The 16438-nt window shown below is 40.3% G+C and overlaps 1 protein-coding gene across 2 annotated transcripts; it reads right to left on the bottom strand.

The window, feature by feature from the left end:
- Positions 1 to 896: 896 nt before the first annotated feature.
- Positions 897 to 15698, bottom strand: LOC139118532 (chordin-like protein 1). 2 transcript variants are annotated; one of them, XM_070681880.1, is made up of 12 exons: positions 15441 to 15698; positions 14988 to 15084; positions 13620 to 13723; positions 13189 to 13285; positions 12307 to 12461; positions 8498 to 8591; positions 7223 to 7510; positions 6578 to 6675; positions 5630 to 5732; positions 4830 to 5018; positions 4366 to 4473; positions 897 to 3758 (listed from the first exon to the last, which is right to left on the bottom strand). In XM_070681880.1, exons 2-12 carry the CDS (start codon positions 15064 to 15066, stop codon positions 3559 to 3561), a joined length of 1515 nt encoding a protein of 504 aa, XP_070537981.1. In that variant the 5' UTR covers positions 15067 to 15084; positions 15441 to 15698; the 3' UTR covers positions 897 to 3558. The 2 variants fall into 2 exon arrangements, with proteins under 2 accessions (XP_070537981.1, XP_070537982.1); XM_070681881.1 differs by having other exon boundaries at positions 14988 to 15078; positions 15441 to 15582.
- Positions 15699 to 16438: the final 740 nt, after the last annotated feature.

Raw genomic sequence — 16438 nt, 5'->3', positions numbered from 1 at the left:
TGGTAGTTGTGCCATTAAAGTTGCATACATAGATGTCATTACACACCAATGGCAGGCCAAGAGTAGACCCTTCAGCAATGCACAGCATGCAAAACTCAAATCCAATATAAAAGCACATGAACTAGACTTGACAAAATAAAGCAGTCATGTCTCTCTGACAAGCAAGTCACTCCAAACACTGCTATCTATTTTTATCATTTCATTCAAAACTTTGATGAGTGCAAGTCCATGGTAGCTCATATTCATGTTACGTTGACTGCATTGAGTTTGAGTCTGTGCAGTAAGGCTTACCTCTTTTACCCCATTTCCCTCTCTAGAGGTCCAACTTTACCATTAGAAAACAATGAAACTGGTTCTAACCTCAGTGGCAAAAGGATGAACGCATTTCGGCCAGCCACTGCTGGGTTTCCAGGATAAATCCCCAGTACAGAGTACATTCAACTTTCATTTTTTTACATGAATAATCACAAGTACACAAGAAATTCATCCAATCACAGACCTGGACAAAATCTAACAAGTATGTTCAATGCCAATCAAGTGTGGCAAAGACGACCTTTGACAAATGCTGTCTCCATCTGCAATGACCCTTCTTATCCCTGACCCTTTCAAATGTTACTCAAAGTAAAAGAAAATACTTAACTGGTAGCTGTATGCAAGATTTTCAATAGATCTCATACTTCTTACATTCCAGTTAGTTTGTGTTTTGATTTGTGTATGACAGAGAGGCATAAATACAATGTACAAGGCGCACACACATCCATACATACATATATACATGATACATAAATACATACATATATACATACAATCAGGTTTTGTTTAGATTTTTTTTACTATATAAGCCCACACCCACACAAACAAAAAAGTAAGTTAACAAAAGCATGTCATACCCAAAGTTTATATTTTCACACTAGATTTTATTCCATTTATTTTACCTTCCAGACAGTGGATCTTAAAGTTTTCCTTCACAGGTAAAATAGAAAAATATAAAACTTTCTTAGAAACTATTTTATATCATTACATTCACATGTGCGACACTAAGTTCAAGGTTATATATATTTACATCTAACACAACAAATAAAAACAATTTCTTTGTCTACTTCACCATAGACAACTTAGTCTTTGTGACTTTTGGCAGTCATAAGTCAGAAATATAGCGTACATTATAGCAAGAAATTTTACAAGCAAGATATATTCGACCATGCTATTGCTACCAAGCAGATTTTTATTTTCTAAGAGCGGGTATTTTTGAGAGACAAAGTGTGTGTATCTTGCTGAAGGGAGAATTTCCAAATATCTGGGTACTGGGTAATTTTATTCCAAGTTTTAGCATCTTTGCTGGTTACTGCAGTCAAGGGGAGATTTCCTGACAAATGTAACTTCCACAAACTTTGACAGCTCTTCGAAGTGTTTCAGGGAGCATTGAAGGGGTTATGAATACAACCGCAATTTTCCTCTGTTTATTTCACGCAATCATTGCGTGAGGGCAACTTGGCAACAAAAAAAATGAACAGCACATTATGAGACGCGGATTTCTTTAGAGATGAGATAAGGGCGCCCTCTATCACAAGTAATTTACAATTTCGACTCCTACCATTGGATACAACGACAGACATAACACTGTGAAACAACAAAATCCATCATTCTACGCATTAGCACTCACATCTCGCATTGTTAACCTACTTTACATTACAGTGAATGATCAATTCAGTCATTTCACCAATGGGAAATGTACTGTTGCTTCTCTAGTTTATAACCACTGTCCATATGTGAATCAATGTTTTTGATGAGAACAGTGATTTTAATGATTACTGAAACATATAGTTGGTTTCATAAGATGTACAATTTTGTAACCACATATTCCACGCGGTATCTAAGTCATGAAGTGACTCTCAACGGACGATGGATGACGTAGTTCCGCACCCTTAATGTATCTTTAATTTCAACCTATCGTCTCGAAAAGGCAATTCACCCTGAAGATAATACAGGGGTGATGGAAAATGTGTCAATTAATTTGAGTTGAGCCAAGTTGGGTTTGAAATGATAGCCGGCAATATAAAAATTTGTCACAGGCGCACGTTCGCGTTTTGTGTTTCTCATGTTCCATACATCCAAGGGGATAGTTGGATGTAAAGCGCATGTCAGCCGAAGCGCAAAACATGCGCCTATGAAATATGCCGCCAAGTTGAAAACATAAACGTTTCTTTGAGACGAATACACCAGATACGTTAAACATAATTTTCTGACGCCTATGTTCGCAAGGAACAGTGGATGAGGACAACATGTCCATGGCAAACGCATGGCATTGCTTTGACTTCAAACCCCGCCCCTAAATGAACGTCTGGACGTCAAGGCGCGGTAATCTGGCGACAAATTATGACTTGATAGGTTGTCAGAAGTTTAAAACTACCGATAAGTCTTTGATAAAAAACATTGCAACACAAAATCTGAACGGTGATTTTTTATCACGCATACACACGGTGTCTGTGACGCCATTTTGTTATACAGGTAGTGCGAAATTGAAGACGGTGTTCGAAATGAAGCGAAACCCCTCCAAGAAAAGACACAGTAACTTTCGTTTGTCATTTGCGCGTTGCAATCATTATCGACGGCCCCTATGTTGCCATGCTGCCGCCAGTCTAGTAACAAAATGTGCAAAACGATACCAAAGATCACGATATCCGTGAAAATAACAAAAAGGCGGATTCATGAATAATAATTATTCTAGATCTGTTAATATATACACCTGTTCATTTTATGACAACGAACTGCGAAGCATGGCTCATCTGGTCCGAATGTTTGTTTCGGCCAATCAAGGCAACTTTCTGACTCACAATATGTATATTGCAACGTGACGAGTCCATGATAAGTCAAACGCTACCGTGGTAAAGTATCCGACTTAAAACATCAATTTCGCGGATATGGTACAATTTGCCCATAGTTGTGGCCTGTACAGTACGCAAAAATCAACATTGCTATTTCAATAGGGCCGTTCACAGTTTACGTCACTGTTCTCTCATTAATATGCAAAAATAAATATTTGTCCGCATTTTAGATTACGCTTTTGAAAATTACGCATGCAAGAACGACGAAAATACATCTCAGTGGGCGACTGCTAGTGTAACAGTGAATACTAAAAAACATATTCACGACTCAGAGTACAAGCTGCAAAAACAGCCACGCATGCAACATTGATAAAATTTGTCCGCATTTCAAGCTGCGTGTCCGATGTCGAGCGCGTACAGCTATATTTAGTAACAAACCTGTAACCGTGAACAGCGCTATTACTATCGTAAACACGAATTAAGTGTGCGCAAGCACAAGAAATAGAGGTGAACATGAGGTGGACGCCCCGACTATCAAGAATGGAAGACATAATCACAAAATAATATCAAATCTATCGACATTTTTCCCATAATCGCTTGAATTATTCAAGTTACTGCACATTTAGGGGGTCATTCCAGTAATTGTAAAACTTATGGCAAAGTCTATCTCAGCTCCGCTTCAAATAAATTCTCAGTCACTCTTATATCTTTCGAGCAGCTTCCATCCGTCAAGTTATTCCCGCCTACGGCTTCGCTCTGGGCGGCTGTCGTTTTTTCCAGATTCGCGGCTTCTGCTTTTTTCGCACAGGTTGACGCGTCTTTCAATTTCCCGCGGTTTGAGCGCCCTCACAAGTTTGACGATTTCTCTATGGCAGTTTTCTTCGCAGTTTTCGTACACCTTCGTTTCTTGACGTTTCAGCTTTCTCAGACGATCTGAAATTTAAAATAAGAGTGAAATTTTTAACATATGCAGACAGGACCGACTACTATTTCTCACTGCCGAAATTGTCTTTCAGTCTTAAAGCCCCAATAGCTACGAATTTTATGCATTGTTTTTCATGATTTTATTTTCAAACCAAAGTTGCTCGAGCTGTGCAACTGTGCTAACTGAAGGACTTGTATCGAAGTATCACTGCTCGCTGATTTGGGCCATACATCCTGGCATAAACGGGTGCCGCACTCATAAAATGGCGTCCCCCACGGAAAAGTACAAGAAACAGTATTTCGTGCACACTGTGATCATCCAAGAAACAAGCATGATGCAATTTACTTGAATGCACAACAAACGATGGCCAACATTTTGTCGTTGTAATCTTTATTTTCTCTGTCAAATGATTAGTTTTTGAAAATGGCGGGAAATCTGAGATGATGTTAAAACGTTTGAATTTACATGTCACTTTCGACACTTATGACAGTGTTCTATACTTTTTCAGTCATTAATGGGTCTTATTCAAAGAAACTCTTGGAAAACTGAGGATATTTTGAGATCGGGTGATTACAGATTTGCATACTAGACGTTAGATTATCATGTTTTACTTACGTTCTGTGGTGGCCCCGCTTAATTCGAACCTTCCTTGTCGATCCTGTTCTCGAAGTTGAACGAATTCTTCGGCCGACAATCTTTCTATTTCAAAGTCTCTTATTTCTCCTGAAGAGAAAAAAAGATAAGAAATCGTTCGGTAAGAAGCGCGTAAAGTCTTCACATCAGTTCCCTAATACACGGTAGTAAGAACATAAACGTTTGAAAACTTCAAAGAGTAGATAGGAGTCCTTTTATTTCTTTGAGGCATCTGAAGACTGTGACGACGAAAAAAGGATTTTGAAGATTAATGGGTTAAATGTAGTCATTTTCTTTCTAATTGCATATGCTTAAGGTTACAATGGGTAGGCAAAAAATACTGAAAAAGTTTACTGTACTGTGCACTGCAGCGGCACATAGTAGTCCCGACCCTGCCTAAAATGCAAGTAAAAAGATTAAGCAAAACTACGCTGCAGAAATCTCACCTGCTTCTAGCTCAAATTTGTGGAGCTCCGTAACCTTTTCCTTTAAATTATCGATCACAAATTGATGTCTTCCAGTGTGTTCCATGTGTTCGGCAGAGTTCGGCGTGTACTCGTAAACCAGCAGGGCTTCCCTGTCAACGATGCACTCGGACTCCTCGGATTCCTCCGCAAGTTCGCCCTCAGCGTCACCTGTCATGATTTACAAAGAAATTGTGACGTCATTTTACTGTGGACGAATCACAGTCTTGACGCTTGTGGACAGCCCAGATACCCCCTACGTATATCGTAACTCAATATTACGTCCAAAAAGGCAATGTGAGATCCGAAGGTATTTCAAACTCTCCGTTGACGTAGGGAGCAAATAATATGACAAATCCTCAATAATTACGGTTGTCGGACCTTATGTAAGATAGCGTGCGCCTCGAAAGTGAAAGACTTAAACTTTTGCTCAAATTATCCTCGATGAGACTTTCAACCATTCTCTTACCAAATCATGAATAAAAATCAGGGGTCATCGTGCAAAGTTTGGAAGTAGAGTAACAAATTACCTAACGTTTTCCGATATTTGAATTTCGAAAATGGCCGCCATTCCCGTGTTAAGTTTGGGGAAAAATGAAATTTGCGATTTCCGAAAATCTAAGACGGTTGAATGTTTGCTTAGGCCGAGAGCTGTAAAATGAGCCCCCGAAAGCTTAAGTGATAGATCAGTAAAGAGTTGTCAAAATTTGAGAGTCTGAATATCTGTCCCCGCGGCGTGTTCTACCTCAAGCAAATCCTTTGGATAAAAGTTGAATACTTACCTGGACATCTTCTGCAACACTCTCCTTTCACTTTGATTGGATTTTCACATTGTAGTTCGTCTTCGGATGGGCACGACAATCTTTCACACTTAGTTTTGGCATTCTAAAGTGGAACGAGATGTACAAAACAAATATAAAATTACTCTTGGAATCGCCCAGTTTTCAAGTGCAAGTTTGGGTCACTCAGAACAAGACTGTGAAATAATTCGTTCACCCATAGACAGTGACTTAAATGATCCTGTCGTCGGCAAACCAGGTAAACTCATGCATGTGTACTTGCGTGCATGATTAAGCACGTACATACATGCATACATGCACACTACACACACACATACATACATACATACATACATACATACATACATACATACATACATACATACATACATACATATATACATACATACATACATACATACATACATACATACATACATGCATGCATATATACATAATACATAATACAGACATACATGCACGCATGCACGCATGCATACATACATACATACATACATACATACATACATACATACATACATACATACATACATACATACATACATACACACACACACACACACACATACATACATACATACATACATACATACATACATACATACATACATACATACATACATACATACATACATACATACATACATACATACACTCAACAACCTCTAGAACGGGTACACTTTGCAAGACACCGAGCAAACACAGACAGTCTCACACGCAGACGCCAGCAAAGTTATGAATCGACACGCTCGTGTGCCTTTGTAATTGCTGTGCAAGTGCTATCCATCCGTGCAGTCGTCTGCAATAACAGTCCAGATTGTACTGACTTCGTCCTGACAGTTAATCGCCGTCCATATTCACTACAAACGGTGACTTCTGTCCTGGTAAATCGTGGTTAAACGTTAGACAGATTTTTCGAATGTTACTTACCCTGCACGTACACAGAATACAGTTCATTCGTCCGAACTGGAACAAGAAGGGATTCCAAGACTGTCCGTGATCATAGACCTGTCCATTGGACAAGCAATCTGATAAAACAAAGAGTAAGAAATGAACAATTTAGGACAAAATCGCGTAACCAATCGCTTTTAAAATGGACGTGATTTGTGATTTTTAAATTGTGTCTGTGGAAAGCTTCACTTTACATAGTATACTTAAGAATTCGCAAAGTAGGGCAATGACTACCTTGCTCCATTAGAAGTTTTAAACGCAACAGTGTGCGGGACTATTTTTCATAATTATATCACAACTATGTCGTTACTACTAGCACAACTGTTAGCATAAGTAAAGAGTACTTGATGCCAAAGTCATCGATGCGATATAGCAATCAGAATCTTCAATATCATCAACTTCGTCAACACCAACACCAGGAATACAATATCATCATCATCATCATCATCATCGTCGTCGTCGTCGTCGTCGTGGACGTCGTCGTCGTCGTCGTGGTCGTGGGCGTGGTCGTGGTCGTCGCCATCATTATCATCATCATCGTCGTCGTCGTCGTCGCCGCCGCCGTCATTCACACCACAAAAAACTACCATGGACAACAAAAAATATACTGACAATCACTTTTACCTCTGTTCTCCCCTTCTCCCCAATCCCTCCGCGCTGCACCAGGTATCAACTCTGAGAATTCGTCACCGTCGCCATCATCGCCCTCGTCGCTAGCGAGATCGCCCTCCACATGCTGTACGCCGGATATCGGTCCGGACATAATGACTTCCCCCTTCAACACGTCGGTGAAGAGATGCTGTCTTCGCCCCGGCCTGCTGGCTCCTGTGCCGACAGAGTCGACGTTGACGTTGTCGTCATCGTCCTCGGACGCAGTGTCGTAGTAATCGTATTCCCATTCTTCGCCGTTATCTGAAGGTATTAGTCACGTGTACGTCACGTGTTAGTAAGTGATACCAACTATTGGAATGTTAACGGACGCAGAAACGATTTCACTCAGTCACGTTGAGTCTCGGACAACTATAACACATGTGGTACTTTATGAGAACAGATTATATCGATTGTAGATTATATATATATATATATATATATATATATATATATATATATATTATATATATATATATATATATATATATATATATATTGTTAGAAGTGGAGCGAACCTCAAATGTACAATAATAAGTGCTGATTTTCTTCCAATACGGCTCATATCATAACGTATAACGTTGTTTCAGAAGTAAACCCTAATAGAATAGCAGCCATTTTAGCGATATCTGTCTTTGGTTAATGATTCCCTGTCCTTACTTAACGGCTGACTTAAAAACGCGAATAAACACTGAAATCGGTTTCTCGCGTTTGAACCACCTTTTTTACATAGAACGTCTCCACGCCACCAAATCACTATGTTATTCGCGCTGGCACAAGACTCTCCTGCAGAGAGAGATTAATTGCCGGTATGCCTTCGAGCCTCACTTTGTTCATTTCGTGTACCCTTTGAGCGCCAAAGTCAATTTTTGTTGGTGCCTTTATAAAATATACCCCGGTCAAGTTTGTTTTCATATTTTTTCCAAAATTTTGATAAATAACCGTAACAGATGGAATTCGATGTTCATTTGGTCCAAAATTTTCTTTAAAATTTACAGAAAAGTGTATAAAAATTGGTAAAATGTTTCCCTGAAGTGGGAAAAATTACGGCGTTCAAAGGCTTAATCTGAGACGTGGTTATTGTTGATTGTGAGAAGATATTTCAAGGGGCGGCCAGTACAGTAACGTAAGTCTTATCTTCGTAAATAGGAGTTGGTGTTTTGACGTCATTTGTTTCGAATTATAAACAAAATAGCAATGACATCGAGTTACAGCAATCTTAAGTCAGTTCAAAGTCCTTAGCCTACTTACCTGGGCATACAGGACAGCAAGAATCCGGCAAGACAACGGGATTGTCGCAAGTCACTGGTGGGCAGGTTCTCAGAGCACAGAAAACACGGCTATCCTGAGAAGAGAAAATAAAACAAAATACACTCAAATGGCGCAGACTACCATGTAATATTGACCTCAGGATCCTCAAGAAACAGTTGTGGGGTGATTTGAATTGTTTAAAATAATGGGAGGCCAACAAAGTTGCTCAAGAAAAAAAAGTGTTTTTGTGGGCAAACGGTAGTATAGCTCGTTCCTCTTATCGATGACCGGAGAAAGAATGCGCATGCGTTCTTTTCACCATCAGCGGGCTAAAAAAATTAATTATTTTGCTCTGCGCAACACTACAAGAGCCAAGCAGGCAGGCCGCAAGGAGTAAGATTCGATTATTTGCCAAGAGCAGAAGGTAGCTGAGAGTTCTTGCAAGTTGGAGAAGGGCGGAGGGGATTTTTTTTCCATGAAAGATATTATAGCGGGGAGAGAAATGTCCAAAAAGTAACACTGAGAGCAACAGTTGCAAACGGATTCAATCCCCGATCGAATTTTGTTTAATATACCGTACACTAGAAAATACTTGTACTTGAAAAGACATCTGATTATGAGTGGATTCTCGAAATTGCCTATTTGGCTGCCCCACCCCGTACACCAACATCCAGGAAAGCTGAATGTACATTTTGTGAAGATAAATACACCTATACATCAGTTTGGGGTTTTATGTGTAAATACCCTGTCGTCTGGCCGTCCTGATAAGCAAAGCCATCATGCCAGATACCGCTGGAGACCTGCTGCCTTGAAGACAAAGCACGTTCATTATTGTGACTCGAAGAAGCTTAGTGTATCACATCGTATAGATAAAACAAGACTTTATTAAGTCCATCTTCCAGAGCTAATTGTCTGTCCGACTCATCTCGGCCCTGATGACGTAACATGGCTGATAGCGAAATGGTCTCCCAAACCGAAGAGGGTGGTCTTAACACAGTAGAAAGTCATTAAAGTGGGTCCCTAATGGCGATTTATGTAAATGTTTAATTTGGTCTCGAGAGCAAAATGTATTGTTTTGAAGTTCCAAGTCCAATTTATGACCGCATTAGACCGCACTGTGACTTGTAATCTGTGTGGGAAGACCAGAAAATTGCAGTGTCGTCTGCGAGATACCGGCGTCACCACTGATGTGAAATAAACGATCATCTAATGTAAATTTTTCCATTAAACTGTTGATAATTAGCCTCCAAAATACTACACGATTTAATGTCGTTCATTCTTCTTCTTTTTCTCCTTCTTCGTCTTCTTCTTTTTAAGTTTGCTGGAGAAGCCACAAGTGTAAGATCCGGTGATAGGCTCATTTTATCAGATGGACGGCATGCGCATGCGCATCAAACCATCTGGACTCCGTGGCGCACAAGTCGACAAACAGGCAGGCGGGGAGCTCTTCAGACAAACTTTCTTGACTGATGTTTATTTCATAAGACGCAGACGCCATCCTTACAATAACACAAAACAAACTTTTCAGAAATGTCTTTCCGCTCTCTTCTGACAGAGCCCTTGGACGACCGTTGAGTGGCCCCCACGCAGTAAACCGTATCCAGGTATTTTGCAGTTTCAGATTGCACAAGAACCCGCCTTGTGAGCTCACGGAGGTATGCGCAGAGCTATTCGGTCAACTTTACATAGCTCGTTCCTTCTATTTTGAAAAATTCCACAGGGAAAAGCACACACAAAACTGCTTTTAAAAAGTACTACGCAGTACGAGTTATTTTGTGATAACTCAATATCGCCTTAAAACCTTAAACATCTTAAAAAGCATCACAATTTCAGGAGCGTGTTTCTGGCTGCAGTGATGTGCAGCGGACTCACAAAGATAATTTTACGACAAGTCGTTATTTTTTTCATGCACGGTTTATCTTTCGGATACACTCGAAGAAATGCATTTACGTTCCAGTTTTCAACGTATCCCTTACCGTTCTCGGAGCTAGCTCGATCTCGCCGAGCCAAACGGGAAAATACAGAGGGAATACAACTGTCAATTTAGCTTGTATGTGGCATGGCGCCGTGACGTTGAAAAGGCAATTTCACGCTCAACATATTTTTAAAGTGGCAAGGCGTGTAGTAAAACAGAAGAAGTCAGCGACGATCCGACTCGTCTATTGTCGAAATTTATCAAACCGTGGCCAAACTATTCCACGTCTGCTGTCTTCTTTCCATGTCGTTCGTTATGTACAAACCGTGAAACATTTTGGGATTGTAATTTTGTTGTTGGAAATGAAATACAATACTACTGAGTCAAGATAAAAGGGGTGAATTCATTGAATAGTTAAAGCAACCACGTCAGCAGGAGTCTATACAACATATATCCAATGGACCTTATATATATATATATATATATATATATATATATATATTATTGGTAAATACTAGTATATATAGTACTCGCGATAAAAGTTGACATCTTCAAGTTCATTTGTCGAAGCCCCCTTCGACCTGAATCGTAAGCTATAGTAAAGAATGTGACTGTTTTCTGCGTTTTTAACGAAGCAAATAGAAACTTTTGCGTGAAAATATGTTTGCAAGCTCTTTCCTGGTGGGCGGGCTTTGGGGAGTTGTTGGTGTTATAATAGGGAGGTTGCTAACGGGGAGGTTTGCTGCTTGGTGGTGAATGGATTGGAAACTAGTGAGCGGTGTGGCAATTGCCAGCAGATTTCACTTTCCTATCAAGGGTATTTTCATCCTTTTATATTCGAAAAACCATCATCGAGCACTCAAGTGTGGTATGGTGTGATTGTATGATGTGACTACCAAGAACATATTACACAGATCTTGGTCAGCCAAATAAAAATACTTTCTTTTGGAATACCGATTATTATATGCATTACTACTCTGGTTCATTGCTTACTACTCCTCGAGATTGTACGTTTGGTGGCAGCGATACAACATAAACCAAGAATGCTATTACCTCTGTATGAAGACATCACTGTTTCGTCCATGCTCTCTGGTCGTGAGTCGATAGAGAGCGTTTCGGGGACAGTTATTCGGACTCGGACTCAAACTTTACAATACAGTTTCGGTCTACCACTTGTGGGGGGCTCGTTTTGAAGCTCATGGAATAACTTAAGTTTCCATTGGCTTATTTCTATTAAAACCGAAAACTAATTTTTCTCCTCGTAGAAATGATAGCACGGGGACGGCGGCCATTCTGAATGTAAAGTGTCAGTAACTACCGGATAATTTGTTTCTTTAGAACCAAACTTTGCACTGTGGTGGCCCCTGATTTTCATTCTTGATTTCGAAAGCGAATAATTTAGATTTCCCTTTCAGAAAACATTGAAAAATATTTTCTTTCAATTTCAAGGCGCGTTCAAGTCTTCCTTCAGGTAGAATGCGCCTCGGGGACAGATATTTTGACTCTTAAATTCTTACGATTCTTTTCTGGTTTACAACTTGTGGGGCTCGTTTTAAAGCTCATGGAGGAAGAAAAAATTTTCACCGTCTTAGATTGTCGAAAATCGAAAAGTGTATTTTTTCCACACCGAGTTAACTAACACAGGAATGGCTCCCATTTTGAATTTCAAACATCGGTAAATGTTAGGTAATTTATTTCTCCAGTACTAAACTTTGCACGGTGACCCCAAATTTTTATTCTTATCGGTAAGTGAATGGCTGAAATTTCCCTTGAGGAAAGTTTGAGCAAAAGTTTAAGTCTTCCACTTTCAAGGCGCATTTTTGCATATTTTCGCCTTGTAATTCCTATTTACTTTTCATATCTAACGTTCGCAAAGCAATTTAGAGTGACTTACCGAACAGCTGCACTGGACACACTGGTCGCTGCGGCGGGAGTTAAAAATCCCGTCGACGGAGAACAGCTCTCCGTGCTGGTAGAATCGTTCTCGGTACTCGCAGGCTCGACTACGGTCACCAACTGCCGTGTTCTCGTCCGATTGTTCCTCAGTGACTGAAATACAAGGAAAAAATCTTGGTATAAGTCTACCGTGAACGAGAAAAAATATGATAAAAACCAAATCCTTACAAAGTGAAGAAGAGAACATACATAAAGTTTGATTTTTTTATTTATTTTCTTCGTAAATTTCATTTCGTTTCCTGAAAAAACAATGAAAAAACCTTTATTCATAAAGTTTGGAGTAATTTGTCGTAACTTTAATTTAGAAGACGTGGAAAGAAACTTTGATTTGCAGGTACGACAAGCAACCTCAGGTTCGTTTATTATTCAACGCAGGAAATATAAACATGCATTGAAAAAAGCAAAGAAATATTGTAAAAAGAGGAGAAGAAGGGGGAAGAGGGGAAAAGGGGAGGTAGAAAGAAGGAAAGCGTCCCACAGTACACACTGGGCCGCGAAAAGAGAGTTCAATTGATCTACGGCATCCAAGTGTGAACTATTGAATGAATACTACAAGGCGCTTGAAATAAAATTCTTTGTTTGCCGTCCGCGTGCTGGTAGGTTTTCAGAGAAAAGAAACAAAATGTTAACACCATTACAAATAAAATATTATTTTTCCAAAAGAAACCACATAAAAAATGAGCTTGTGTCAATACACTTGAGTTTCTTTTTGTGTTTGTTTGTTTTGCCTGGGTGGCTGGTAGGTTTTACAAAAATCCAAGGACGGCAAACAAAGAATTTTCTTTAAACGGCCTAACTTATATTGTTCACAATAACTAACCTGGGCATGTTTTGCAGCATTGGCCCTGAATAGAAATCGGTTTGGCTCCATGGCAGTCGAGCTTTGGACATTTGATGTTCATGCAGCTTACCAAGCCCTGAAAAAAATGAAAAAAGTGGAAATATTTAAAAAAAATCCATAAGTTTAGACACGATGGAGCAAAGTTGATTGATCAATTAATTGATGATTGGTTGATAGGTTGATTGATTTTTCGCTCGATCGATCGGCAGATTGATTGAATGATCGATTCATCGAACTAGGTTTACTGTATAGATTAACCATACAGTGTGGCAAAAATAGAGTTTCGTGCTCTGTCACTTCGTTTTGCCTGATATCGTATTGTTTCAGTCTTGCGCGGTTTTGTCCATTCTTATCAAAGTAAGCGCAGTATCATAGTTTCACGGGAACCATACGCCGAACACATAACTTACCTCCCTACAAGTACACGTGATGCAGTTGAGGTAGCCTATTGGTTGTAAGAACGGATGCCAGGTGTCGCCTGACGAATACCTTCTCTCTCCAAACGTGCAAAAACCTGTACAGAAAGCATAATACATCAGTCTCAGTCGCGACGAAATAGTTTTTTATTAATAGGAAACTGCATATTCGTTTCAGATCTACCCTTTTCCCGGACTTCGACCCTCCCACGCATTAAAAGCTGTCGCATTGACAAGCTCACATTTGTACGCTCCGCTTGTACAATCAGGGAGCTACTAAAAGATCAACAGGTGTCTGAGGTCGCCGTCTGGTGATTAACCGTAAGTCCCAGATTGCATGGATGGGTCTCTAACTTTAATTTTAATTTCTCAAACGCCTTTACCACACTTTTATCTGATCCTGGTATCTGTTCTAATTTAGAAACACCAATCTCAGTATCGCGCTCTAAACGCCAGCAACCATGTTGGAGAAGCAAGCTTCGTTGCTAACGACGCTGTCAACCGGTGTCACATCTAGTTGCTAGGTACGTCAAACCCCATGTTGACTCCACCGAACTGACGCCAGTCCGATTGGGACACTCGTCTCGGTGTCCGACGCGTCCTGATAGTTTGCTTGGTCTACTGACAACCGTTAGAGATATGGACCCACACCCACCGATACGTTGTTTGTTCTGAAAATTGCCCGTGCCCTAGTTTATAGAACAACCCCTCCGTTAAATAATAACTCAGATGGATTTTTATTGCGGTTTTCGAATTCAAATTTGCACTGCTTTTCCTGGTGTGCTCTATGAGCGTAATCCTGCTCTTTGGTCACCAATAGTAACGTCATATGTCAACTAAACAACCTAATTTGACACCAACATGACGATTACGACAGCACCTGGAGCTCAGAAGATTCAAATTTACAAATCCTAAAATCACCAAAGCAATCCTAACCCGTTCCCTCGCCACATCGACATGGTTTTTTTAACTGATTTTTGCAGACTGGTCACGATTCCCTCAAATCACTGTCGCCTTTCACAATTTCAAATCCTTTATCAACGTCGCCTCCCGAGTGTGTCGAGGTCCTTTCAGTCGGACAATCGTGAGTGAACGTGTCGCTGATTCGCCTTGTCTCTGGTCAGACGGACTCGCGGAAAAGAAAAGAAGGGGATTTACATGTTTTTGTTGAAGAGCACACGCTGTTATCACCTCCAGGATAAACACGGCATACGTAAATACCTCAAGTGGCCCAACGACAAAGGCCCACTTTCACCTAACTGTATCCGTTTAGATAAATCGGGTGGAAATTTCACCACCGCCGGTCTCCGCGGAATCTCTTCCCTGGGGACAGTGCACGCTTCGCTCGTCAGTGATACTTACCCTTCTGGGCTTGTTTCGGTCTCGCATCAACTCCAATGAGCACGGCAAATATCACAAGGCTGCAAATCAAGTATTGCATCTTGGCTTCTTTCTGTTTCTGCCAAGGAAAGAAAGTTATTATTCGTAAAATGTAACTTCTCCCGTACGTTAAAACAAGGCGGTGCTCAAATCTAGGTACACCTGAAATAGAAGCTAAAATCATAACGAGATAAAAAAAAAATGAAAAAAACACCATCAAGGCATTTCAATCATATTTGAAAACCAAGAAAATCTCTTAAATTTGTATTTCAAACGAAGATGGAAAAAGTCGGATTCACCACGTTTACTTTCGACTACAGGCACGTTTATCCGAGTTTTGACCTTTTCTTAAGCACCAGTGGTTTGAAGTCCGGCGAAAAAGTCACTTCTGGTGTAAAAATTCAAAAGGAAGTTTTTTTAAAGGAAAAATCTTACCAGTGGTAACACTTGTGCGGACTTGTTATGCGACGAGAAATAATCGTTGTGCGTTTTGCGTCTTGACTCAAACTTCAGACGTTTCCAATGTTACACCCGGTGATGTGGCTGTGAGTTCGTCCTCTTGGTATCAGAAGTTGGGAAGAGCTCTGGAGACGATGCTTCTCGCTCAACGACAAACGTAAAAATGGCATGCCAGTCGGACTTGTCCGTAATATAAACTCCCTGTGCTCCCTGACACGCATCGATATTAACAATCTATGTGTGTTTTTCGGGGGGTAGAAGCCTATGCAGCGGAGATGATAATTAGGCCCATTAGAACAAATTATCACCTCTACGACTCCATGTTAACGAGTGTTGGCTGCGGCTCCGCGGAGGAAGTCATCAGACGAGCGATGGACTGGCGACATGGCGGCTGAGACTGCGTTTACACGTGATTTGTTTGATCACTGCCCCGTGTTTAGCAAAGGCAGAGCCCTGAGTGTTTGACAAGTGGCTGAGAGATCGCCGGACAATGAAGTTTATGATACGCCGAATGGATGGGGTGTGTTGTCGCCTTCTTGAGGTTCAATGATGGGAGGTATTTTTTTATATGTATAAAAAAGACACCATGTCTGAAATAATTAAAAAAGAAAATATTTGCCCTGGAGTCGGTCGGTTGTTATTCTAGACTCGAAAGGGATGACGAAATACCTCGCATTTGTCGCTGAAACTGAGACACTAAACTCCCGTCAAAGACTTTATCATCCATTTTCTCGAATTTATTCAAAACAATCCATTTCAACTTCCAAATGAAAAAAAAAGTCAACTCTACATACTGTATTGGAGACTTCAAAAAAGCACCGGTGATGCCATAAAAATATGCAGTTTTCTGCAGAATAAATTTCAAGTCTTGTCATACTATGGCGGTAAAAGGGGCCTTTAGTACCTCCATGCCATACTTGATCTCTTGTTGATTGCCGTTGAGAAATTCGAAAACATGTTTGAATCCAGAGGAG

This window comes from Ptychodera flava, chromosome 19 (genome assembly GCF_041260155.1).
Source record: "Ptychodera flava strain L36383 chromosome 19, AS_Pfla_20210202, whole genome shotgun sequence".
NCBI classification, from domain to species: Eukaryota; Metazoa; Hemichordata; class Enteropneusta; family Ptychoderidae; genus Ptychodera; species Ptychodera flava.
This window is presented reverse-complemented; position numbering and strand designations above follow the sequence as displayed.

Coding starts and splice junctions, on each gene's coding strand:
- LOC139118532 (XM_070681880.1), bottom strand. CDS start 15,066: ATGCAATACTTGATTTGCAGCCTTGTGATATTTGCCGTGCTCATTGGA. Junction 12,462..13,188: donor ATGCTGCAAAACATGCCCAG/GTTAGTTATTGT, acceptor CTTGTATTTCAG/TCACTGAGGAACAATCGGAC. Junction 4,474..4,829: donor CAAATTTGAGCTAGAAGCAG/GTGAGATTTCTG, acceptor TTTTCTCTTCAG/GAGAAATAAGAGACTTTGAA.